Source organism: Pleuronectes platessa, chromosome 1 (genome assembly GCF_947347685.1).
Source record: "Pleuronectes platessa chromosome 1, fPlePla1.1, whole genome shotgun sequence".
In the NCBI taxonomy this organism is placed as follows: domain Eukaryota; kingdom Metazoa; phylum Chordata; class Actinopteri; order Pleuronectiformes; family Pleuronectidae; genus Pleuronectes; species Pleuronectes platessa.
This window is the reverse complement of record NC_070626.1, coordinates 22,259,802-22,286,860: the sequence shown is the minus strand read 5'-3', so window position 1 is coordinate 22,286,860 and position 27,059 is coordinate 22,259,802. Positions and strand designations below refer to the sequence as shown.

At 42.2% G+C, this 27,059-nt stretch overlaps 3 protein-coding genes across 4 annotated transcripts in view; 2 read left to right on the top strand and 1 right to left on the bottom strand.

Annotated features, from left to right (window-relative positions):
* The first annotated feature begins 467 nt into the window (after window positions 1-467).
* Window positions 468-15,520, top strand: cdh15 (cadherin 15, type 1, M-cadherin (myotubule)). Its single transcript, XM_053423770.1, has 15 exons — window positions 468-670; window positions 7,867-8,034; window positions 9,520-9,675; window positions 10,500-10,644; window positions 11,284-11,465; window positions 11,550-11,678; window positions 11,810-11,992; window positions 12,685-12,929; window positions 13,023-13,163; window positions 13,387-13,388; window positions 13,921-14,151; window positions 14,261-14,500; window positions 14,742-14,890; window positions 15,001-15,192; window positions 15,320-15,520. The coding sequence occupies exons 1-15, from the start codon at window positions 620-622 to the stop codon at window positions 15,518-15,520; spliced, it is 2,415 nt and encodes an 804-aa protein (XP_053279745.1). The 5' UTR covers window positions 468-619.
* Window positions 15,521-16,244: 724 nt separating this feature from the next.
* Window positions 16,245-24,319, bottom strand: spg7 (SPG7 matrix AAA peptidase subunit, paraplegin). Its single transcript, XM_053443488.1, has 17 exons — window positions 23,892-24,319; window positions 23,229-23,331; window positions 23,048-23,137; window positions 22,695-22,936; window positions 22,465-22,604; window positions 21,927-22,029; window positions 21,687-21,812; window positions 21,324-21,486; window positions 21,037-21,210; window positions 20,831-20,955; window positions 19,847-19,949; window positions 19,602-19,712; window positions 19,395-19,510; window positions 18,620-18,776; window positions 18,156-18,319; window positions 17,867-17,944; window positions 16,245-17,396 (listed from the first exon to the last, which is right to left on the bottom strand). Exons 1-17 carry the CDS (start codon window positions 24,093-24,095, stop codon window positions 17,190-17,192), a joined length of 2,406 nt encoding a protein of 801 aa, XP_053299463.1. The 5' UTR covers window positions 24,096-24,319; the 3' UTR covers window positions 16,245-17,189.
* Window positions 24,320-26,289: 1,970 nt separating this feature from the next.
* The window catches only part of ankrd11 (ankyrin repeat domain 11), a 93,833-nt gene continuing 93,063 nt past the window's right edge, over window positions 26,290-27,059 (top strand). For both annotated transcript variants that reach the window (XM_053443043.1, XM_053442970.1), the window contains exon 1: window positions 26,290-26,733. The gene's annotated coding sequence lies outside the window, so the exon portion shown is untranslated. The remainder of the gene's footprint in view (window positions 26,734-27,059) is intronic.

The following is a 27,059-nucleotide window of genomic DNA, read 5'->3' as shown; positions in this document are numbered from 1 at the left end:
CATCTGACTTCACATTATTCCGTCATTGCCAGAACCAGAGCTCAGAGAATTTGGAACAGCTTTCATCACTTTTCAATAAGCTACATTTAAAAAGAGAATTTTAAAACACTTTCGGTTTGACTGAAATAATGATTTCACAATTCTGCTTCTTATGTTTTGCTCAGAAACGTGTGGAAGTTTACTCACACGCTCATTTTCATCTGGTGAGGACACAGACTGCGTCCACACTACCAGCAGCTGCCCTGCCTCTCTCTCCATCTCCCTCCCTCTCTCCATCTCTCTCCCTGTTCCACTGGGTCCATGAGTGACAGCACATGTGCTGGGGTACTTGGGAGGGCCGCTGCTGAAATTCAAACCCCCTACCCAGCGACTGTGAGACATACCCCAGCTATGGACAGGGAGGAGCCCTAAGAGACGGGCGCTGGGAGAGGGAAGGGGGGAGAGAGAGAGGGAGAGACTGCGGGAGCGAGAGGACAGAGAGAAGGACGGAGAAGGTTCAGGATTGGAGAGTTTGGCCCAGTGGAGACACTCAGGAGCTCAGGTCTCAGTTGGAGGAGCCTCGGATCTTTGATTCCTCAGTGGTCTGTTAGTACTGAGTTTCTGAGTGCAGGTACTGAGGATGGGGGTGAAGACGTTGATGGTGTGTCTGCTGGGTGCACTGGTTGGTCAGGTAAGAAACAGACTTTACCTCATGTTGAGTTATTTGAGCATTAAAGTACGTTTTCTCTCGTTTCCTGTTGAGTTGAAGACTTTCGAAGATTTTAAAGCACAGGTGCTAGTAGGAGTGGTAGGGGTCTCTTCTGAAATCGCTTCTTAAAAATGTCACTAGCAAGTACATCGACTACTACAAAGACATATGTAGTTTGTATCCTTTATGGTACTGCCCCCCCCCCCCCCCCCCCCCCTCCTCTGCTCTTTGGGTCTATATTCAACCTACCTCTATTTGTTGGCTCTTCTCACTTCCTGCCCCTTCAGAGTGCGAGCTTGGCTGGAGAGTGACCTTTCACTGGCCCTGCTCCTCAGATACACAGTTTATGTATTTACCTGACTGATGTCCTCAACCAAACATCAACTTATTTCCATCAATATGGAGCCACTGCACCAGCTCTGCAATCAGAGGCCGAGGCCGATATAAACACTCGAGTTGTATCGAGGATGATGAAGCGTCCCGAGGAGGACGAGACTCCAGATGTGTACAGAGGGCTCCGGGCATCATTAGTCGCCCCTGTCAGCAGACGCCATTATGAGTTCCAAAATGGATGGCAATGTAAACTGACTTATTACCAACAGCACTTCCAAGGCCCATCTGTCTTTCTCTGTGTTTGGAGCTGTAATGCGGCCCAGGTCGGGAGGCTGAGTGACGGGGCCATGGGTGATTCTTGGGGAATGTCTTGCTATGATTTGCTCATAGTAAATAATTAAAGCCATTGTTAAATGTGGCAGTTTCTGTGTGGCTGTGGAAAGGAATAATTCAGATCTTCTTTATCTGTGAAATTTCTCACCAATCATACATTTTTGCAAATGTTGAGTATCTTCAGAGTCTTTATTTTTACCTTGCAATACTTTTGTGGTTCATTTTCATCTTCCACCAACTAACTGATTGAGAGAAAGGCCCAGAAAATATTTTTTGTCTATTTTGAACATGGGAGTAATAAATCACTGCCACAGCCATGGGGAAAACCAATTAGTCACAGTGAGGCCCTGAAGTCCTGTGACATTACACAAAAGATATTTCTGCTCAAATACTCAGGAGAGTAATACTTTCATGTCAATGAACAGAAGTAACCTATGAATGATCTGAAAGCAACATGACCTGTAGTTCATGGATCCTGATGAAGAAAAATCTGTCATATTATTTTATATGATTATATGATTTAGTTTATTTTTATTAAAGAAAGTTAATTTGAACATTTATGCATAAATGCAATAACTTAATAAGTGACGAATTGACTACTGTAAAAAACGTTGAGGCCGAAAAACAAAGTAAAGGAAACCGACTCCTCGGTCAACTGGTTTTATGACCGGGACGTTGTCTCTTTATCGTTTGCTCCCCCTGAAACCTTAGTCGGTGTAAAACAGCTTGCAGGTATCCACGCCCAGCAGGACGACTGATTCAGGCTCTAAATCCTCTGACTGATTGTTTCCGATGAGTGAGACCTCAGCGGCAGCTGGCTGCTGCTACACTCTCTTGATTTGTACCCAATTTCATGCTCCAGAAGTGGCCCACTCCTCTTTCCGCCAGGGGGATTACAGAGCGGGACAAATGGCATCACGTATGCATCTGGGAACAGCTGTGGCTGCTGCCCACTCCTCACCTCAACAGACACCCACCACCGCAGGGCCGAGCACTGTCCGCTTCAAAACAACACCAGCCCACTGAGAATGAATGGAGCACAACTGACGCACAAGTGGAAGCTATCAGGTGACACTGAGAGCTTTCACTTGGACTGGACAGACAGCTGCTGATGGTTGAATATTGATCTATTCAGATTATTTACTCATTAGAATTCATAATATATTTCTATTCATTTTACATATGAAACAGCCAAGGGTAATACTTGAAGAATAATTTACAAAGAAAATATGGGTAATCTCTGTAGAGATTCTGCACATGAGGCCACTCTCCGTGTTAGTGGATGGGACATGGGCCAAACTAAAAAAGTCAAAGTACATGTTAAATACATTATTATCTGGTGAGATTGGATTTAATTAGTCATTTGATACAATAACTGTGGCTCCACTCCATGTTTACATCTCCACAGACTTCAGGTCCATATTGTTTCTATTTTAGCTTTATTTTGGGACAAAGGAAGTGGAGATGTGTTTTCCATGTTTATTTTCATTCTAAACTTAAAACTCTGGAAAGCTTTTAGCAATTGTTGATTAGCCTCGAGCCATATGTCCTCCTCCAAGGGAAGGGAAGGGAAATACAGACTTGAAATTCTGTAAACAGACTTGTTCGGTGTTGTAAATTCACTCTCTAAAAATGAAGCTTCTGAGTCTTCGGTTCCTCAGTGTAGATCGTGTGTTCAGTACGTTCCAAACACTTCACTGTTGATCAGTCTCTTCCTGTTTGTCATGACGCTTGCCTGAACGAGGTGTGTCTAGCGGTTTTTGGTTTGTTTGGAGTAATTTAAGATGTTTTCTCTCATCACGGTGATATTGGATTGTAATTGGAGTCAACTAATGCTGCTGTTTCATGTGAGGGAGTCAGTTATAAACATTTTAGAGTCATCTTTAAAGCTGTCATTGGATTAGTCATTTGTATTCCAATGATGGCAAATCAGATTTGCCACACAATAAATAGACTGAAGTAGATCGGCACTCAGCGGAGGGGATTCCTCCACCAACGCCCAACAGTCTCCTTATGAAACCACATTCAAATTCACTAGAGACTAAGATTTCTGATTGGATCTTCACCAAAATTGCACACTCTCATACATATCAGTCCCTAAATATGAAATCATCAAGATCCATACATTTTTATGGAGAGAAATCAAACCAAATTTGTCATAGTTTTTGCGTAATCCTGCTAAACAAACACGAATGAGAACAAACCTCCTTGACCGATCTCATCACTTTTTTAAGTATCTTGAAACCACCACTTGTCAGATGACGTTATTTCCGTGTGCATTGTTTCAGTGCCTCCACATTTCTCCCCTTATTGAGTCCTCCCTTTGGACTTACTTGAATGTTACAACCTTGCTCAGCATTCCGAAAGATCAGACATCTGCTCCAAAGAGGACGCACACTTGTAGTGGCTCCAGAAATAGGGTGTCCATACCGATGCTGGGCAGTCATGACTTAGCAAAGAGTAGGGTGTGTGGGACCAGTGGGTGGTTGCGGGTGAATGTGGTTGATTGACCAGTAACAGAAGTGACCAGGGAGGCACCTGTGCGACCTCATGGCCTGCGGCTGAAGGAAGTGTCAGACGTGTGAGACGTTACTTCTCAGGCTGCGCAGTGTGTTGATCTGGAGTTGTTTGTGTGACTGGTCCACTTACACACGTCTGGTCCGGAGACGCTCAGGTTGAGAGAGATTGAGATAAAGATACAAAACAGAGATTCACTGGGCTCGTCTATAGGTGGGGGTGCTTTTCTAATAAGTCAAATGCTATGAGGAGGCATTTTTTAAAATTCTATCACTTGTTTAAAAACATCAGAGGAACTGTGGTTGTCCCAGTTTCATTTCTTTCTTTCACATGTCTCCTTTGTAGTGTGGTGCAAACATTCCCCACTTCCTGTAGGCTACCAACACCTTGAGATTGTACCAAACAATCTGAAAGGTGTCCCTCTAAAATCAGGGCTGTTCTGAGGCATGCTGGGAAGGATGATTGTAAATGCTCTTGAATGTGTGTCCATAAGACATAAGGCATTTGTACCAGTTACAATACTTGGAAAGTAGACAGCCCCGTTGGATTTGTGAGTGAAGGTCCCAGGTTTATTGTATTTGCTGCAGTGGCCAAGCTTAAAAAGGCAATTTTTCAGCCATCAACATATGGTGGTGAATGTCTCATACTAGTTTCCTATTTTTGTCAATACCAGTATATCCTGGCTCTATTGATATGTCTATTTTCTGTTGTTATTGCTCTAAGTTATTAAACAAGAAACAGGAGACTGCATACCTTGCATGCCAACAGTGCTCCTAATGAAACCACTTTTAAATTTACTAGAAGATTTTATTTGGACCGGCACCAAATCGCACAGACTAATAAATATCTGTCTCTTAAAAGTGACAGATTTCTTACATCATGATCCATAAATTATCCTCTAACAAATCAGTGAAAATGTTGAAAAATGGCCGAACTCGCAATGTTCTCGCTTATCTTAATAAGCACCAAACTTTAATTGTTTATTTCTTGACCCCTCACACATCCTTCCACCAAGTTTCGTGGAAATCCTTCTGGTGGTTTTTTGTGTAATTTTACTTACAAATAAACGAACAAACAAATGGACAGGGGTGAAAACATGTCCTCCCTGGCAGAGACATTCATAAATTACAAACTGAATTTTGACAAAGTCATTTTTGATTAACAGTCATTTCCCAAAGAAAGGACACACTTCTGTACTTAAAATACTATCAACAGAATATTAAGTACAATGTGACACTTTTATTTTCACAATCCAGCATCAAGGAGGCAGAATCTAGCTTTTAAGAACTCAGCCAACAGTCTTCAGCAGCAGCAGAGTGCTTCATAGCTCCTGTAGTGAGGGCCTATCCTCCCTAAACAAGCTGTCCATGCTCATGTGAGGGCCAGGGGTCAAAGGTCAAGCTGTAATAGTGTCTGGGAAAAGCCTCTAAAACGGTTGATCTGTGTGTGGTGACATCTCTCAGACTGTCAGAAAAGGTACTTGTTGCTCTAATTGGTAACTTGACACTTCCATTCAAGTTTCCTCATCTTGGTCTGGTCAAACATTATAACAGATACTTGGTGGAGCCACCGTCCAAAACACGGTGTCATGTTCCGTTCAGACTGAAGAGACAGGACACTGATAAAGGTTGTGTTCAAAGAAACAAAACACTGTTCTCTGACTGTTCTATGCTTTTCCGTCTATTTCTTGTTTTAAAATCTGGAAAATGTTGTGGTTTACTTCAGTATTTCCACAACAAAGTTTGTTACTTCATTACTGTCCATTAAACTTGAAAACAAGCAACAGACTTTTACTTCAGTCCACAATTCTTTATTCACCAAACATTTCCAGATTTATTGCAATCATTGCCTGAGATTGTTTTTCATCTTCATTTACTGCATGTAACTGACGATCGGTTACACAACGTAAATATTTACACATATTGAAAACATCATTCAAGAAGAGAAATATAAATTGTAATAAACAGGAATTATTCAGTTTTCCAAATTGTTTTAAATATTCTGTAGCACATGCAGGCTTAATCACGGCATGTTGGTCAGTGATCAAGAAAATAAATAAGTGAATATATTTATATTTTAGTGGCACTTTCCTGACATTGCACCGAATTAGAGGAGAATTCAATAAGATGAGTGTCCTAAAGAATAAGAAGCAGTATTATGAATTAATGAAGAATTATAGACCATAATGTCCAATTAGTTTTTGAATCCACATCAAATTTTCTGAAGATCTGAAAGTCTCAATGAATCAGCGCAGTAATTCTAAAACATGATTCCTCCATGCATATTAGAGGAAGATAAAGATGGTGCAAAAATAGACCAGCAAATTAATAAAGCTACCAACTTATTTTCTAAAAATAAATCTCCAGGACCTGATGGTTCTGACAATGATCTTGATGCTCTACTTTTGCATGTATAGCCACCATCTTAGACTAGATTAACATTCATCCTAAAATGCTGCTGATTTGAATTTAACCAAATGTCAAAACTAACATCAACCATCATCCTCAACCATATAGTTTAGTACGAATGATCAAATTCTATCAATATTTAGACAGAAAATAGTTTTTGTCAAATTCATCATTTCAAAGTCTCATAGACGATATCATGTCACACTTTTATCCTAAATGTTCTATTGCTTACGTGGGTAGTAACACAGGATGTTCTACAGAGAAGGGCTGTGTCTCTATGATGAATTTGCTATGTGTGTGCATTCTTAAGGAGGAGGTGGTTGCGCCGACCGAAGAGTTCACAGATCAGTCAAACTGAGAAAGTGCTATATTTGGACGTACGACTGTGATGCAGCTGTTATTGATTTTGAGGTGAAGTAACCATACACAATGTGTGCAATGCTGCAGGAGGCTCGAGAGCTGGTATGTGCAGAGGGCTTAAACATGGAAGTGGATAGATATCAGGATGAATTTGTGTGGGCGACAGGCACTGCTGGAATGCGCCTGTAAACATCTCGGTGGATGTGTAGTTTGAGGACGGCTTCGAAAAGTTAAATAGGTACGAGCCGGGAATATAGAAAAAGTCTAAGATTAGCCTGCCCCCCACTGGGCCTGCAGATGCCTGCCATGGTTGCCATTCCTCGCTGTACTGTCCAGCGGCGTGCCAGAGGATCGGAATATTAGCTCCCCCACCCCAGAGACAAGGGATCACAGGCCATTAGGGAAAATATTCACAATTGTATCCACTGTTTTAGTGAGTTCATGTTCAGTTATATCTCGGTTTATGTCTGGTTTCATTGGACTGTGTCTTTGAGCTGTTCAACATATGGGACGTAATGCTGAGTCCAGTGAATTCCCACAGAGGAAGCAACTTACGGAAGTGTAATGTTGGACGTGAGCGTGGGATGGTGCTTTGTTGATGCACGTGCGTGTACTGTATATCAGGGTGTGTGTGTGTGTGTGTGTTTGTGGGGGTGGGTGCGTTTGGGTCTGTGGGATTCTTGCAGCAGAGCAGATCCGTAAGGTGACCCCCAAACTCCCAGTCAGGTGCAGAGCTAAGCATGAAGGGGGAATTTGTGAATGTGAGTGGGAATGCTGGTGGGAAAGCACAGGATCTAAATCCACAGTCGACAGCTGTGGCCTGAGTATGTTTCTCGTGTGTGTGGGTGTATTTGTGAAACGAGCGTGAGTGTTTGTGTTTCCTCGTCCTCAGATGAATTTGCGCCCAGTTCAAAGGGAGCTGACAAAGACGTGTATTAGTGAGTGAAACCTGAAGCCGCGGCCCCTCAGACCTCCTGCCCTGAACAATCCCCGCTACGGCTAACATACAGAAATTCCATCAGGCCTCTGAGAGTAAATAGCACTGAGGGATACTCGTGATATTGTTTTTAACAGCTGCATATGTCCATAACGACATAATTTGTGTCGGTCCCTGAAGGAGAAAGACTGGAAACAAAAACTTCAAGCGACTTATCCACATATTATATGTTCATGTTTGATGTAATGTAGGTTAACTTTGAATTGATTGCATGTTCCTGTGACCATCAGGCGTGGAGCGCTGCAGAACATCAACGCAATGAGGAAGAGCTTCCTCCTCTGGTCCTCTACCCCTGGAGAAATCAAGGAAGGGGATTGGTCCGGGTGAGGAGAGACTGGATCATCCCTCCAATCAGAGTGTTGGAGAACAGCAAGCAGGTTCCTGAAAACCTTGTCCAGGTAAAAGCTCCAATATATAACATCATGATAGATAAATGCAGATCCCTGGAGTAAATGGTACTTCAATTTAAGGTTTACAATAGAATCTGCTGAAAGACGATGTCCCTACAGTGTAATAACATTATATAATAATGATAATAATATTTCTCCTTGCTGTGGTGCAAAGTCACTCACTCTTTACAAATTAAGAGTTTATGTAATTATAGCTGAAGTAGCTGATGTGAGGCCCCAGCAGAGAAACACACTCAAGACAAGGAGCATGATCAATGCCTGTTCACACGGCTCACACACAGTTTTCAATTTACCTCTCAAATTATTTTGAAAGCTTCAACGCTACAGTTCCCTGACTTTCAAAAGAGGTGCAGGTGACTGAAACTATAACTGTTTTATAACTGTCTTTTCAATCTCTCCAGCTGTGAAATCATAAATCTTGGAGGTATCTAAAATTTGATAAGAAAAGACTGAGGCTAAAGCTACATGACTTGATCCATATAATACATTGTTCTTGCAATATAATAGATATAGAGCTGTTCTGTTGTAGTATTGCAAAGTACATGGAGGAAAAAAACGGTCTCTGATTTCATGGAACAAATCGTGTTTGGCTGCTCAGCAAGCTAATAAATGACCTCATGTAAATCATTCACATTTTCATTCACTTGAAACATTGCAAGAAAACACTCCGACATGTTTGGACAGTTTAACAGGGAGCTGACAGGAACGGCTCTGGAAAATGTCCAGAGCAATGGACACGGACATTCGCGTTCTCACAATCAGCCCATCTGGAGAAATGAAAATGTCTTTCAGTACATGTCTGAAAACAGCTTGACTTTAGTTGTAGTGACATTTGGCTTCTAAAGTTGAACAGCAGTTGCTAACCATTTGCCAAACAAGTGCATATATATGTCTATATAATGTGAGTCACAGTTATACTTTCACTATAATCAAAATTAGATTGTGATGAAGGAAGAATCTGGTGTTTTTCTTCTCCTGAGGGAAAACTCTTTATTCTGCATTTGTTTCAATGAGCTGATGACTGACTCCAGTTAAACACACTGTCTGGTGGAGCCATGCACTGTTGATTTGAAATGATGACCTCACACTGCACTGCACCCGTTTTTAAAAGACGTGTGTCATGTAAATGTTGTGTTAATGCTGTTACAGGCGACCTGTAATATATAAATCCTATCAAGCAAGAATAAATATTGAGGCACTTTTATGAAGTGATGAATTTGCTGTAAAGACGATATGTCAAAAGCAGGTTCTGCAAAATGCATGAAATATGGACTCCCTGCCACTATTACTTCAGAATCTCATTTCCTGCTATAAGTCAAAGACCTCTCTGAGTTTAAACACTCTTGTCTCAAGGTCCCCGTCAACATCCAAACATCTGGTCTTACGACATATGGTTTACAACCCCCCATCCCCCCCCCCCCCCTTCCTCCTTCCCCTGAGGTTGTAACAATCATATCTCCTTCCTCTGCCCAGATCAAATCGGACAAAATCTTTACAGGTGAGGTGATCTACAAGTTGGAGGGACCGGGGGTGGACCAGGAGCCCAAGAATCTGTTTGAGATCGACGATATAACGGGGATGATCAGGAGCAAGCGGCCACTGGACCGAGAGAGACACAGAAGCTTCACGGTGAGAGAGCATTTATTGGTGCGGCCGCTTTGAGTCCTCCAGTCGCTTGAAATGGGTTTTAAAGCCCAATCAAACCGAGGCACTTAACACAGCGAGACACCGGCCAAGTGTTTCAAAGTGTGGGTCCATGTTTTCATCTCAAAGCCCAGATCTGCCTCAGACACCAGCACAAACAGCCAGAGGTCAGTTTCCAAGGGCTTTAATGGGCATCTAGGGAGCGACTTCAGGATGTTTCACACCAGATGACTCGTGATGGATGCTCATGGTTTCGAGGCAAACATCCTGCACATTTCTTTCTGCCATACCCAGCATGTGTTGTGTACACATATTACAGATACCTGCAGGTTGTCTCCTCTGTAGTTTCAGGGGTAAACAGCGTTGCAGCCAAATACTATACAATTGAAGTACATTTTGAACCACAACTTCAAACAGGAAAAAAACATAAAATGCCTCCGTACTGCTCGTGTGGTATCATCCAAGTGTCCATAAGCCTCGACATCCAATTAAAACTCTAAATGGTGTCATTTACACAATTCTTTTTACATTTGAAGAAGTGGTCACACTTAATTGCTATTTAACCCTGACTCTATGTCAGCATCGGCCTCACATTGTCACAGATGGTTTAAAACATTGAGTGGCATTATGGGCCATGTTCAGCTTATGAAATGACAGTGTTTAATAAATTTGAAACCATCATTACTGTATTTCATCATAGTACAGTCATATTAGTTAGTTTACAGCTCAATAAATTCAGAAGAATTAAAAAAAATTATTGAGAAACATTTGCTCTTCTAACTATTTGTGTATGTTTTTGTAACTTGCAGCTAAAAGCCTTTGCGCTGTCGCCCAGTGGAGAGAGACTAGAGAATCCCACCACCATAGAGATAGTAGTGCTGGATCAGAACGACAACAGACCCGCTTTCATCCAGAGGGAGTTTGTCGGTGCTGTCTCTGAGTTCTCTGTTCCAGGTACGTCCATGTGTCATATGTTACATCACTAACCTTTCATTCTCTCACTTTACACGCAGTTTTACTAAAAATCCCAGGTTACATTTCCTTCCTGAAGTGGCCTGAGTAGCTTTCTGGTTTGAATCCGGGGTCTCCCTGTGTGCAGTTTGCATGTTCTGGGTTTTCTCTGTGTACCACGGCTCCCTCACACATCACATTTGACAGATTTAATATTTATCACTTTGCTGCATAATGTGAATAAAACTTTAATCCATAACCTCATCCATGAACATGATTTGCACCTGAGTTGCATCAGGTAGATTTTCATTGGTAATGGTGATGAATCATTGATCCAAAGCTGCTTCATGCTTCCATCAGAGCAGGTCTTTTCTTCTTGTTTAGATTGGGAGACCCCTTGTTGCTAGTTATATATAGTAAATTTAACTTAAATGTGTAATTTGCTAACAAAGTCACCGAATCAACTTACATCAAATATGTCAGTGTTGTGTTTACAGGCCGAAAAATCTTAAATTGAAGGTTTCAGTAAAATACTTCATTAACCTAGAGACACATTGTCTTTCCATTTTAGCTATAGTATTTATATATAGTTTAAATCCTGCAGCCTCAGCTCAGCCATCACGTTCTTGTTATTTCTCATAGGCACATCAGTGATGACAGTCTCAGCCACTGATGCAGACGACCCAATGACAGAAAACGCCTTTCTGAGCTACTCCATCCTTGGCCAGGAGAGTGATCCTGCCAACGCCATCAGCAAGACCATGTTTGGGATTAACAACGAGACGGGAGCCATCTACACGAGGGACGTCGGCCTGGACAGAGAGGTGAAGTGCAGGTCAACGTTAAGATGCGTTTTCTCTCATCATTACATCGTTCATTTCATTAAAATGAGCTGAACTCTGTTTCAGGTGGTGAAAAGTTTCAGATTGAGAGTGCAGGTTGCTGACATGGGGGGCATGGGACTAACAGGGGAAGGTGTGGCGGTCATACATGTATCTGACATCAACAACCATGCTCCACAGTTCAGCCCTGTCTCGGTGAGTCTCACACAACCATACAAGAAGTCATCCATATTATATTACATAAGGTTAAGTTAATTTATATATTATGAGATACGTTGCTTCCCAGTGATTTCAATGCTTCGGCCTGTGTTCTGTGTGTTCTGCAGTACATTATGACAGCAGTGGAGAACAGGCAGGACTACGAGATCGGCCGGGTGAATGTGACGGACAGAGACGATCGGGGAGCAGGAAACTGGGAGGCCAAATATTTTATTGCCGATGATCCTGATGGAAATTTCGCCATCGCTACAGACCCCGTCACCAACCAGGGCGTCCTGTCAGTAGTTAAGGTACAGTGTGCAGGAGGAGAGGGTGAGGGAGGGGTCGTGATCATTGTTAGGTATCACACATGCTTTTATTTTACAGAATTATTGTTGTGTTTGTTTCTTCTCTTTATTTATAATTGCTTTTAATCAAGTTTGTGATTAAACTTTAAAAGGTATCAAGCCTCAGTTGTATTTCATTGTCATAAGGGTTTGATAACATCTCAGGAATCCTTGCCAGTAATTTCCAACATACATATTTCCGCAGATATATCGGTTTCAGGAATATTTTACTCCTTTATATTCGTGTCGACTTCAGCTTCCAAACCTCCACATCAGTCGAGCTCTGATTGAGACATCACATGAGTCTCAGTGTGATCAAACATGTGGATTCATGTCACGTAACCACAGTCACTCTGACAAACACAAATGAATCGTGTATCTGTTGCTGTGGGGCACAGGAGTAACAAGAGGTTTTCAAAATGGGTGACTTTGCCCTTTAAATTAAAACATACACTGAGGTCCACAGACCCAGCTCAACTCAATAACACCATCTAGTGGTCAGGTTTGGAACTAGAGGTTTCTCGTATAAAGATTTTAATTTGGCTTTCCCAACATGTGCGATGGTGAATTCGCTAGAAATGACTGAAATGTTGGTTTTTGCTTTAAAAGTGAATTTTTTCCTTCAATTAAAAACGTCGTCCTCTCCTGTGTTGCAGCCTCTGGATTTCGAAGCACATAGTGAGCATGTGCTGAGTGTAACTGTGGAAAACGTCAACAGTCTGAGCAACAAGGCTCCCAACCTCCCAGCGAGCTCTGCTATGGTGGTGGTCAGTGTTACGAATGAGAACGAAGCTCCACATTTCAGGGAGGACCCGATTCAGATCGTGGTCCCTGAGTCGGTGGTGCCCGGGACCCTCCTGAAGAGCAACATCGCCTTTGACCCTGATTATTCTGAGCTGAGGTATGAAGAAACATCAGCAACACATCGGGACCATTTTTCTATTTATAGAAACTGACAGTAAATAAAAGTAATCCTCCGCTCTCTGTGTTGTAGATATGAGATCGTCAGGGATCCGGAGAAATGGCTGGACATCAACAGAGATACAGGAGAAATTAGAGCCAAGAGAACCTTTAACATGAGATCTCCAAATGTTAAGAACCGTATCTACACTGCTGTGGTGAAGGTGACAGGTCAGTTCATCCACTTACTCTCACTCTGCTCCTCTGTTATTCAAAATGTAATATTTGCATCTATATCTGTATTTAATATGACATTTGAGAGTTGCAACAGTTCGAATGAGTTGCAGGTTTGTTCTTGAAGGAAATTAGTCTTGGACACACACTGTTAAAAAAGAGTAACAAACTTGCATACACTGGCTTTCACACACATGCACACACACAGGGCGGCTGTGGCTGAGGGGTAGAGTGGTCGTCCTCCAACCTGAAGGTCGGCAGTTCGATCCCCAGTCTGACCCATCTGCATGCTGAAGTGTCCTTGGGCAAGATGCTGAACCCCGAATGGCCCCCCCCCCCCCATAGAATAACAAAGTGCTGCGAATAGATGCACTGTATGAATGTGTGTGTGAATGGGTGAATGTAAAACTGTACTGTAAAGCGCTTTGAGTGGTCATCAAGACTAGAAAAGCGCTATATAAATAAAAAAAACATTTACACACATACACATTTTTCGTAGTGAATCAATTTATAAAGCAAGAGACCTAAAAAGAGCATTTAACTGCCTTAAAATATACTAAAAGAAGGCAGGTCACTACACGAATATCAACATATCGAATTATAAATTGTAGATGAGGAAATAATGTCTCAATACAAACTTTAATTGACTTGTTTTTGCATTTGGAGAGAGATTAGCAAACCTAATGGATTGTTGTGGTATTTATGGTGGACGTTGATAATACAAAGTTGTATCATTGTATTTATTGTCTTCCCTGTAGACGGTGGTGGTGTGTCGACCACAGCCACAGTCGTCATCACCCTGAAGGAGACCAATGACTTCCCCCCTCAGCTGTTTCCTCTGAGCGGCTCCCTGTGCAGGGGTGCACACCGCACACGCTCTGGCCTGATGGTGACGGCGGTGGATGAGGATCTCCCTCCGCACACTGCACCCTTCACCTTTGAAATGTCAGATCATCTGTCAGTCAACTGGACTGTTCATCAAGTCAATGGTAAGGAGACAGTACTAAGGGTGAGAGCGGAGGGGGTGCTGTGGATTTGTATAGAGGATGTTTAGTCTCCTCCAGATGTCAAACCATTCTCGTTTTTTCTCATCTTCAGACACTCATGCTGTGCTTCAGCCCCTGGTGGAGCTGGAGGCAGGAGAGTATGCAGTCACAGTGCTGGTGTCAGACTCCGGCAGCCCAACTCTGAGCGCCTACGCTCAGGTCAACATCACCGTGTGTCCCTGCGACTCCTTCGGAGACTGTAAGACTGAGGCCGGGGCTGTCTCAAGTACCAGTGTGGGAATCAGCTTCATCGCTCTCATTATCATCATGGCCTGTGTTGCACTCCTACTGGGTAAGTCCTCTTAGAGAAGCATCAGTCTAGTTTCAGACGCTTTCAAACCTGTGGGCTGATGTGTAATATGAACTGAACTATAAAGACATGTTGACTTTGGACTGTTTTATGGAATCTGAAGAATGTTTTATTTATTCTTCAGATTCAATAAAACAGTTAAATAGTAAAATATGTCACTAATAATGTTGGCTTCAGCTCTATCACCATTGAATCCTCACTGACTTCCTGTGTTTGATTGCAGTGCTGCTGCTCCTGGCTGTGGCAGCGACCACCTGCCGGAGACGCCACCACATCAAGAAAGGAGGCGGTCTGCTTGTCGGGGAATCGGAGGATGACATCCGGGACAACGTCATCAACTATGACGAGCAGGGAGGGGGTGAGGAGGACGAGGTGAGGCTACTATAGATTTGAATTACGGTGGATTTGTTTTGTTAGTTTTTATGCGTCATAACGCTGATCATTAATGTGCACGTCGTCAAACCGTTCATCTTATCTTGCAGAACGCCTTTAACATCGACATGCTGTGGACTCCCCATGATGCACCTTCAACCCCAGGGTCATACTGCCCGATGCCCCGTGTCCCTCGAGGCAAGCAGCCCCTCAGGATGGACGCCCCACACAACCTGCCCTCGCCCAGCTACCCAAGGAGACCTCCTGCAGATCCTACTGACATCGAGGAGTACATCAATGACGTGAGAGACATTCATGACAGGCCCAAATCCTAATTTAATGTCATACAAAAGACTGTCCCTGTGTTCTTCTCTGGGCATTTTCCTTTCACATGTCAAACCTTCTACATCATTCTGTTTTGTCCCTCAGGGCCTAGAAGCAGCAGACAACGATCCCAACGTGCCTCCATACGACACAGCTCTGATCTACGACTATGAGGGAGAGGGATCCCTGGCAGGCAGCCTCAGCTCCATCGCCTCAGGCAGCTCGGACGGAGACCAAGACTACGACTACCTCAACAACTGGGGACCACGCTTCCAGAAACTGGCCAACATGTATGACCCACGTTAAGTCAGACAGCGCCCCCCCCCCCCCCCTCTCCACAGAGAGAAGTATCACGAGTAGCTAGAGACACAGATCCTGCTGCAGGCGTTATTTTCTAGACACGTTTGATGAGTGTTTTTTGTCCAGGAGGAGATTTGAAGTGCACCGGGGGAAATGAAAGTGATGTGAAAAAAACGTGGGGCTTTAATCTAATGTGCCTTATGTTGAGGATCATTCGGACACAAGTGTCAAAATGGCTCGTGCCACTGTCAGGAGGTGAGCTCAGGAGAAGTCAATGAGAATGTACAAATCATATGTTGACGTGGTCACACAGGAAGGAGCTGTGCATGTTACAGGACAAACAGAACGTGTGTTGGAATGTGAGTCCATTTCTGTTGTGGTTTCTCTTCAGACAAGGATGACTCGGTAATGATTCATACAACAAACCTGAAATATAAAATATCTTTGAAATGTATTTCTTTTTTTTATATCAGTGATTATTTTATAAAAATGTTTTGCTTTGATATTGATTTTGTTTGTTTGTTTTTTCTGTTGTCATCACAAATCCTTGGAGGTTGGAGGTTCAACATTTTAATGTTTATTAATGTTTATTATATTTTGGTCGTACTGGTTTCTTCAGAATAAATGTAATTATTTTATTTAGTGTCTACTTCATATAATGATCACTATCAGATACGCTGCAGGGTTACTCGTACTACATACATGATACCAATGCTACAAGAACAACACACAGTATTTAAATATTTATTTATTTAAATATTTAACAACACAACCCTTTGGATTTTCTTATTCACAAACCAGCACAGAGCCTCTCAGACAGATACTGTGTTATGTTTTTCTGTTAATTCAATCTCTATCTGCTGCCAAATCACCAACAAGAGTCTTTTGAATTTCAACCTTTAAGGCCTATTTCAAAATGAAAAGTTTCCCTGGTGATGGAGAGCAGTTTAATTTGTCCTTTTTTTCTTCCACATCTGTTTCAACCTGGTCAAAGAAAACACTCCACAGCAATTTACTCATGTGATTACAAACACAGTGATGAGGACCTGAAAGCGTTTGTGTAGAGTCAAAACATCCAGATATTTTTGTTGCAGTTGGCAACTCAAAATCTCCCTTAGTTAACTTTTTCCATAAGTGTGCAACTTGAATCCGAACCTGTGTGTGCCACAGTGCATCTGCATCAAATGATCCCACATCTGTTTCAGGTATTAACACAGAGTTGTGGTATCCGAAAGACAAAACATTTAATTGTTGATTACACACAAAGTAAAATGCTGATTAGAAGCTTTTTTCTCTCTTGTCTTTATGCAAGTCAGAGACATCCTGTTTAAAAAGACTTGTCTTTATTGCTTCCAGGGTATAATTAACTGCGGCACACGACTAAAAAAAGTAATGGACTTCCTCCCAAAATAATCATTCTGCACTGGCTGCACATTTAGACCTACGTCAGCTGATCAAATGGCTCCGTACACTGGAAAATAAGTGCAAATGTTCATTTGGACAAACGTCTGCATGGAGTTCTGAGAAGCTCAGATTTCACCTTCAGTCATATAAAGCTTCAAAGTGAGGGAACAGCACCGGGTCTCATAAAGCTCACCCAGCCCCTGATGAACCGCTGCCCCCCCTTCAACAAACGCAGTAGTTTGAAAATACTTTTGCTACATTCACTTCAAGATCAGACTAGCTGTGGATCCATGTCGTCTTCACTCTGTTTGCGAGGAGGTGGTTGAGGTTCGTCCTCTCCTGTGTCTTGTTTGTCCTTCTCAGCTTCCATCCAGCTCTGAGGCATGATCATCTTCTTGGGTCCGTGAGGGGACGGGCCCAGCAAAGCTTCAATGTCATCGTAGTTCACCACCTCGCGCTCTAACAGGGCATTGGCCAACTGCAGAGACAGAAACAGACTTGGTCACTTAGGCCCCGTTCGGATCAGGTATTAACATCCGTCCTGAGTGATCCAATCACAAGTGGACAGAGCTAAGTTCTCCTGTGATCAGATCTCACGTCACCGCTCTATATGCAAATCAGAACCTACGTCATTTGTGTTTGTGGAAACCAAATGATATTTTTACACAGCTTACAAATGTGTCCAATATTACTGTGAGTGTATGTGTGTGTGTCTGCACGAGTGAGAGAGAGAGAGAGAGAGAGAGGGAGCAGAGTCAGTAGGGGCTGGATGTATAAATCAACGGTACGAAGAGCTTCTATGCAGAAAGATCTGGAAAGGTATCAATTGGATGTGGTGATCAGTGTTGTGTACGTTAACACATGTACTTAGTGTAGAGCACTAGTGATCAGATCATTTTGTAAAGAAGTTAATAGCAGGGTTAAGACAAAAAAAAAGTAAAGTCTGACCAGTGTCAGTTTGTCTCTGTTGTCCTGTATCAGCTTCTCCGTTTGTCGGTAAGCGCGGGCTATCAGCAGCTTTGCCTCCTGAAAGAACACGTTCACATTAATAACATCCATTGTGAACTAGATCAGTTAAACAGGGTTAACATTTCGGCCTCATGAAACATAAATAGCTAAAGTTAAAAAAAATATCAACATTTCAAGGATTTTAAGGTGATAACCAAAACTGAATGTGTCGACTTTCACAGTGTGCTAATTTAAGAACAGAGAACTAATCCAATTTTAGAAAACTCACGAGGTCCATCTGCTGCTGCAGGCCCTGGCTGAAAGGACGACGCCCGACGGCACCCTGCGCCTCGGTCTCTGCGAACGAGACCTGTCCGACGCTGTCACACATGCCGTACTGCTTCACCATCGAGTAGGCCACACGTGTCACCTTACGCAAATCATCCTGAGCTCCTGAGGACACAGCGGGACATTCAGTGGGTGTCGGGGTGAACCACACAGAGTAGTAGAGTATTGGCTGTGTAGTCGGATGTTTTTAAACATTTCTCTTATTTAATTTTTGTAGCAAGAATAAAAATCAGATTTCATGTTAGGAATAATACAAAAAAATTATTTGCGTGATTTGAAAACTTAGGAATTTGGAAAAAGTGAGAGTGAAAGCTATGAAGAAGTTACTTGGAAACTATCAGCAGGATAAGTGAGGAGCGTTTGTGAGAAGATGAAATGCAAGTGAACAGGCTGTGGGAGATGTACCTGTTGTAACTTTGTTAAAGGTGATAGCTTCTGCTGCTCGGCCTCCCAGAGCCATACACATCCGCTCAAACAGCTGCTCCTTGGTGAACAGGTACTGGTCACGGGGCAAGATCTGAGCAAATCCCAGCGCTGCATTGGTGCGTGGAGCAATGGACACCTGGAAAACACATCAGGTCATCCATCAATACCTGAAAAAGTTACCGTCTTCAAGGCCTTTCTCTGAGTCTATGCATATTGTGCAAACATTTTATCAGCCATGAGAGGGTTGCTGCTGTTGTTTTCACCTTGTGAGTCAGTGTGTTTTATAGGTGTGTCTCAGTAAACAGATTTTGTCACCGCAATCACAGCTGCCACAACTTCCTGCACTGACTTTGCCCACAGCAGAAATCGTAAAAACATTTTCATTCATAATTTTGGCGACAATTTGTACTCATTCATAGATAAGGTTGGGTTTGTAGGTCGCTACGTCTGGCAGCCAATACCGTATTAATTGAGCGTTCCATATTTAACACTTAGTCTGATGCCCTGGTCGATTGGGTTTCGACTCATAGACGTGTGGAGGAGGATCTGGTTCATTGTTCTACTTTAATATAATACACAATTGCTGCAGCTTTATACATTGCCGGAAAAAAACATCATGTCCTCAGAGTCCTCTCAAAACATTAACACAACACTGAACAACTTTTTTTAAGTTAGGGGATGTATTTACTCAGATCTTGCGTTTTAAATAAAAGCCTACCCCACATCAAGCAGCAGACATACACAAGTGTGTTACCTTCATGACTGCCTCTGTGTGCTCAAGTAACCATCCCACTAGGGCATGTCCAGACTCATGGAAGGCAACCACCCTCTGCTCCTCTTTACACAGGATCTTACTCTTCTTTACGCTTCCTGAGGAGACACACACACACAAGCGTATATGATTTCAGGGTAGCAACTGAGACATATGAAATGTGTTGGTGTGCTGCTTGTACCATGGTACCTGCTATCACTCTCTCCACTGCGTACTCAAAGTTGAAGGTGTGGATGGACTTGTGTCCCTCTCTGGCAGCATGCAGAGCGGCTTCGTTGCAAATGTTAGCAATGTCTGCACCTGCAGAGAAACAGCGGAACAGAGTGTTTTCATATTTGTTGGAGAGTTTTGACATCGGGGGTGCGGGCAATTATTTTGTTATGGCCACAGATGTTCATCGATTCACATGAGGACAGACCAGTAAACATGCGTACCACTGAAGCCTGGAGTTAGCTCAGCCAGACGCTGAGAGTAGAAGTGAGCTGGCTGCGTCAGCTTCAGGATCTTCAGATGCTGCTCGTAGATCTCCTTCCTCTCCTGAGAGACAACAAGGGAGATGAAACAAAGTAGATCTAATGTAGGTGTGTATGCGTCAATTGTCCCGGTATTATATGTTGATACATTGTACTTTAGATTGTACAATAGAACAGGTTAATCGAAAACTAATGTTCAGGAATGGAGTAGTTACAAGCAATGGAAAGTTTTTTTTTGTCAGGATTACATCTGAGATTGTGAAATAAACTATAGTTCACTATCATTCAACAGATACAGTGGTTTGTCAACAGTTAATAAACTCACAGGGTTTTGCTTTACAATAGTACAAAAACAACATGTTGAGTAGAGATGTTCCAATACAGATACCAGCATCAAAATTGCGTCTGATACTGCAGAAAATGCTTCGAAAAGCATTGACAAGTACACAAATGTATGTTCCATATTTTAAGTTTATAAATAATCACCCAGATAAAACTTCTATTTTCTTTTCGTGGAAATTACTTCTTCTTCTGTTTTTAGACCAGTGAAGAAGACGTGATTTCCAGTACTGTAGCGTGAAACAGAGCTAGTAAAAAATGGTGATGAGTACCATATCCAGGAATCCAGTTTCATATGGTGCCACTAATTAAAAGGTCTTTTTTTTTGTAATTTCATGAAACTGGGGCTACACTTTACGTCAAGTTTTCAAGTTTTAATAGGAAGTAACTGTTGTATATTCCAAGCTTAATTTAGATTTGATAACAATCATAACTCCCATATAGGGTTACTAGCATACAGCTGTTAAAATATAAAAATATATTAATAATAAATGTTTTTATGCAACCACGTCAACTTATTATTGAAAAGACTCAAAAAGATACAAGTAAGGGCAGTACAGTAACTACACTTTTTTAATTTAAACCAAAGTGAGTGTATAAGTCTACCTGCAGGGTCGGCATGTCTATGAAGATATGCCTGTCCAGTCTGCCCGGTCTCATAAGAGCATTGTCCAAGATGTCTGCTCTGTTGGTGGAAGCGAGGACGATGACATGGTCTGTCGTTCCCATTCCTGTAGGAGAAGAAGAGTGCAGCGTTTCATGGTTCTGCCTCTGAACAAAAAGACTGCTATAACGTCCCAGGTTTTACTCACCATCCATCTCGACCAGCAGCTGGTTGAGGGTCTGCTCCTCCTCATTGTTGGAGAAGCCGGACGTGTTGGTCGAGCGCTTCTTTCCTACAGCGTCGATCTCGTCGATGTAGACGATGCAGGGCGCTCGGGCACGAGCCTCCTTGAACAGACTCCTGACCCTCGCAGCACCCAGGCCTACAAACACAAACACAAAATAAGTCAGATCACAGCTGTAACATACCCACATCTAATGTGTCATGAGAAATGAGTCTTCTGATAAGCCTGCCATGAACTGCCGTTATAATTACCTCCAATGACCTCCACAAACTCAGAGCCAGCCATAGCCAGAAAGGGCACCGCGGCCTCAGTGGCTACAGCCTTAGCCAGCAGTGTCTTGCCACAGCCTGGAGGACCCAGCAGCAACGCACCCTTGGGAACCTTGGCTCCCAGCTGGAGGTATCGTTCTGGATTCTGACAACACACAAAATCACTGTGGTGAGCAATGCACTGCAATCTTAAGTGTTCAAAGTTTCATTGACATCCTGTAGCTAAGGGGGACTTAAACCTGAATCTAAATCCCTCCATCTTTAGATTACTTAATTGGAATTGAATATTTAGGGGCTAATATATCATACAAGAGTGACATATATTATTTGAGTCTGGTTTCTTACCTTGAGGTAGTCAACGAATTCCTTTACTTCTGTTTTAGCCTCGTGCAGCCCTGCTACATCTTTGAAACGCACACCTTTACCCGACTTGCCATCCACAATGGTGAACTTGGCCATCTTCAGTTGATTCTGTCAAGTGTGTTGTAATATTCAATTAATACGCATGATAAAGCAGTGAAACAGCCCAAAAAAAACTAAATGTTAATGTGAACAAGTAGATTTTCTAATGCAGTGTCAACTCACAAAAGCACTGAAGCCACCTTCTTTTCCACCCATACCCGCGAGTCGAAAGATGTACCAGAGAATAGCCACGCCAATAGCGGCCATCCCCAGAGCATAGACTGCACTGTGGAGAGAAGGGAGATAAAACGGCATCGTATCAGAGCTTTGGTCTCTTTACATCAGTGTAGGAGAAAATCTAAATATGGGTTTAAGATATTAAAAATAGAGCTGCCTACATCACAAGTCACAAACATAGCCACATAAAAAAAGAAGAAAAAAGAAACTGTTCATGGATTATGGTAACAATACATAATGATAGTGACTGGCACTTTATGAAATACCAATGAGAAGAAGAAGAAGAAGAAGAAGAAGAAGAAGAAGAAGAAGAAGAAGAAGATGATGAAGAAGAAGAAGAAGAATCCAACATAATTACAAGTTCATTGATAAGCTTTTTGTGATTGACATTTCCTTTGACACTATTTGGAGATAGCATTCCTTCAAACAGGAGGAAACACCTATTCGATTTTTAAGTTTACGGTGAGAAAGTTCATCTTCTTACTTTCCGAAGAATCCAGTACGTTTGTACGACACCGGGATCCTGTCTTTAGCGTTAATACTCAGCTCCTCTTCAGCAGCTCGCAGCTTCTCCTCAAATTTGTCTATATTGGCGACCTGCATTCTGTACATGAGCGCCAACCTCTGCGGAGCGAGAAACATGGAGAGGTTAGCGTACCATGGTGATGTGAAAGCTCTGGGGCTAGTAACATGTTTGCATTAATCCATACATACAGGCCTCCCAAAGATGACTGCGCCAGGATGAAGGTAGATTTCTACGATGTCACTTTCAGGAACGACTTGCACACGGGACACCTCCCCCTTGGCCAACATCTCATTGACAAAGTCGTTCCAGGAGATGTTACCACCGCTGGTGTTAATAGAGTTCAGCAGGCTCATGATGAGCGCGATGATGAAGAGCGTTCTGAGGCGCTCCCTGTACATCTGGTCCTCTTGCTCACGCCGTTTCTTCTCCTCTGATAGGCGAGGAGGAAGGAAACAAAGAATATCAAAGAAAATCGTTAAGATCACAGCCGGATGTTGTAAAGTTATTGAACGGCCATCTGCCAAAGCAATTCATGACTTACCTTCATTTTCCTCTGGAGTTTTTCCCTTCGGTTCATCACTTTTCTTTTTCTCTTGTTTGGATTGAGACGCACTGAAGAAGTTTGTTGACCCTGATATCAGAGTGTTTTGAATCATGAGTCAGTCACAAAAAATTAATACATAATCATATTCAAACTAAGGTTAACATAATTGATTGTTTACCTAATAGATTGATCAAACCAACAGGGTTCCTCAGTAGGTTGTTCCTGATTAAATCTTTGCTAATTCCCAACAGGCCAGGACTCAATGGTCTGTGGAGAAGACTCTGAAAAGGAAAAAATAACATTAGGGTCATTCAGTGACAAATCCTCTCACTTTAGGGTCGAACCATCACAGATTTGATCTGACATGCTGATTTGATCACGAGAAACTGATGGGACTGAAGATATGAGATATGAACTTTTTTTTTTGGGTACTCTGTTACTTTGACTTTGACTCTCTTCTTTACATATACAGTAAGTCACGTGGTTCTCATATTGTTTAAAAGCTGTATTCCAGCTCGAAATTTATCCAATTATAGAAGTTATAAACCAACAACAGTGTGCACAAAATCTTTAAATAAACGTATGTATTATACTGCCTCACCCTGCATAAGCAATATAAAAACATATTGAACTTACGTTATATTGCTATCGGTGAAGATCTAATAATATGCTTATTGATATCAATCCTACGTATTGTGTGTGTTGATAAAGTTGTGTGCTATGGAAACACCTGACTCTCTTCTATCAGTTTTCTACATTTGACTCAAATTGTGTAAGACAGTTAATAACAAACCACACGTTAGCTCGGCCTGTTTGAGGATCCTGGATGTGCTGGTCTCACCTGGATGAGTTGCTGAGGCTGACTCGTCACTGTCCGCTCAGACTGGGAAAGCAGCATCTTTCTGAACAGTACATTTTGAACCCTATCGTTGCAGATCGTCCTGTTAGCTAAAGCATGAGCGCCTCGCCTCGACAGTAACCACAGTAAACGTGAGCTGTGTTTACTACACAGACCAAGACGGTGCTGTAACAACCGAGCGGCCATGACACCGGTGCTCACTGACTTTGTCAACTGAACAAGTGTTACGACATGGTAATTGATGTCGCATTAAGCTGAAAGTCAAGCTCTGTTTACCTCTAGCTTGTTGCAGCGCTAGCTAGCTTGATTGCTATGTTATTCAACTGTGCAACAGAGCCAAGATGTCAGCGGAAGAAGGAGGGACCTGGCTGCAGACAACATGGCGGACCTCCAACCTTTGCTAGCGCAGGCCCAATAGATACGCACTCGACAGGAAATTATGCAATCCCAGGAGCGGAAGGAGATCTTCTTACTTTTTCATCCTCGTGAAGAAAGCTTATTTTAACACACAGATTTATCAAATTATAAAAACTTCATTCATTATTCATGTTTTTTACATCGAGGGTCGATACTTTGCGTTATGTAAATGTATACATTTTTTAAAGTTGATTCAACAGGTTCTGTAAAGGTTTCTAATTTTTTATTTAGGTTTGAAATGAAATTTAGATACAAACAACATATTTTTAACACTGTATAAACGTATAAAGAATATAGGCGATAGTTAGATATACATGTATCAAAGCAAAACTTCCACATATGTTGTTTCCTTAAAACAACTGATGTTTTTGTTGCAGTTTTCAATGAGAATAAGGACAGTTTACAATAATATCTGAAATGCTAACTTGAATTATCAGATATATGAAAATAATTCAAAATTATCCAGTTGTGTGTTTATATATTTTCTTGTTTAGTATTTAGTTTTTCCTTTTTTTGTGCATCTGTGTGTATTATATGAAAACTATACTGTAATATATGTCCTCTTGAGTGCCATGAATAGGTGCATGTTTTGCCAACTTTATGAGAAAGTGCAATAGGGATATAAATAACATTTGTTGTTGGTGTACAAATGTGTCTTTATCAGTGTGGTATTAGGCCCATTTAAACCACACTGTTTGTCTCGTACTAAATTTCATGGTACCAAGAATTTAACAGAAAACTGTTTATTCAGTTAACTATGTGCACTTGAATGTAGAATCTGGACTCTAGAATCATATGATTTTATTTTTTGTTAGTATAAATAGATTTGTTGACATAATGGTTGAACAGAGAACCAGGAGAGGGCACTGTTGGTTAATTCATGACCCAGAGCTGTGGAACTCGGTCCAGTTGTTACGTTTAAATATTTTGTTTACAGCTGCACGAGTCTACTGGTAAAAACCCTAAACACGTTTTAAACTGGATTATCGTGTTACTAACAGTGAGCCGCCAATTATCATCGATAATAACCAGAGCAGGTCGTTTTATTAATCACTTTTAACTCCATACTTTAGAGGATCACAAATCATTGAACTTTACGACCAGTATCTTCACAAACTAATTTCCAAACAACTGCAGCGTGTTAGTGCTCGTGCCCCCATTCGTTGCTGGGATTATCGAAGGAAAGAACGTAATGTTGTTTAGCGACGTGTACGGGTCAGTTTGAGTGACATGTGAAGTCAGCGATTGAGCGTGCAGGATCTTTCTGCGAGCCAATGGGATCCTCGCTTCCATCCCCTCTACGTTTCAGCTTGACGTTGGTGCGCTCGATGTTTCTACCGACACGCTCCGATCTCTTGCGAACTCGGTGCCCCCCTTACATATGTGACCTCTATTTGAGGTCTGATTCTCTCAATTGAATACGATATATAGAGAGTAATAATGCCCCAAATATATGGTGTACACTGGCACCTTAGGTTATACATTTGTGAGAAGTTAGATGAGCATAAATAGCTGTTACTACAGAAATTCGTAAAATATCTTAGTTAGCAATATTAAGTGTATTTATAATTATTAGGTGCACTTTTGAAGGATACATTAAAGTTCAATTGACCTTTGAAAAATATATATGTATCAACAAAACCACAAAAAAAACTAATTACACTTTGTCAATACGCATCACGGTTTGTATATGTGTTGAAATCGAGCGCACCCGACGCTCGTACTCCATTTCCTTTTCTCGATCTCCAATTATATAATGGAGTGTGGTCCATTGCGCTTGAAACTGTGCGCGTCTGTCAGCCACGTTGGGGTGCAGCTCGCGTTTATTGTGAACGTGGAACGAGACGCTGAGCGGATCCAAAATGGCGTCAGTTTCATAGAGCGCGGAAATGGTATCCACCCACAGCAGCGGAGCCAATCAGGGCGCTCGTTTTTATCTTGGAGCATTTCCGCCCCGCACGTCCACACAGCGAAGTCAAAGGCCGTTCGAAACCCGCTCGAATGTGTTGGCGGAGAGGATTAAACCGAAAGAAAATATTGTCTTTTGATGGTTTACGACCACCACAGCAAGCCCGGCGTCGTGCAAATGGACTGTTAAATGTTCCGAGTTGGCGGTGGAGACGAGATAACTGCGCAGTAAACGAGCTTTCGTGGATATTTTAGTGTTTCTCCCCCCCCACCCCCCCGCTGGAAGCCTGTTCGCACTGTTTTCACAAGCTAGCGCTACTAGCCTCGGCACCGCGGAGCTGCGATGGTCGTCGCGGGTTTTAGCGGATGTGTCCGGGCCACTCTTTACTGAACCGACGACAACAAATGGGACCATCCAGCATCGGCCGAAACCATCGCGGCATAGACTAACCTTTAAGAGACATTTCTCTCTTTTGTTTTTGTGGGAATTGAACCCGAGGTAAGTCACATTTTACTTTGCACAGTTTAAAGGTGAACAACAACAAACTGAGTATTCCCAGTCCCTTGGGTGACGCTGGTTGTTGTTTGATGCAAAGAAGGTCAACTTTATATCTTCAATTCACTAACGATTTAGAAGTATTTGCGTCATCAATGGAATAATTAGTTCTCATTGGTTTTTGCCACGCTGCTCTGTTTATGTAATACATCCTCCCAGCTGCTTGTTGAATCATGATAATCTGACCAGAGATGTAGGTTATTACGTGTATAACACCACCTCACACTGTTTTGGTAAACATAGTTTAGCTGACATGAGTGTGATGGGTC

Excerpts from the sequence above, each read along its gene's own strand:
- cdh15 (XM_053423770.1), top strand. The coding sequence starts at position 620 with ATGGGGGTGAAGACGTTGATGGTGTGTCTGCTGGGTGCACTGGTTGGT. Across the intron at positions 9,676-10,499 it reads AGAGACACAGAAGCTTCACG|CTAAAAGCCTTTGCGCTGTC; the intron begins GTGAGAGAGCAT and ends TGTAACTTGCAG. Across the intron at positions 11,466-11,549 it reads ACGTCGGCCTGGACAGAGAG|GTGGTGAAAAGTTTCAGATT; the intron begins GTGAAGTGCAGG and ends ACTCTGTTTCAG.
- spg7 (XM_053443488.1), bottom strand. The coding sequence starts at position 24,095 with ATGGCCGCTCGGTTGTTACAGCACCGTCTTGGTCTGTGTAGTAAACAC. Across the intron at positions 21,487-21,686 it reads AATTCGTTGACTACCTCAAG|AATCCAGAACGATACCTCCA; the intron begins GTAAGAAACCAG and ends GTGTGTTGTCAG. Across the intron at positions 19,950-20,830 it reads TAGACATGCCGACCCTGCAG|GAGAGGAAGGAGATCTACGA; the intron begins GTAGACTTATAC and ends GTTGTCTCTCAG.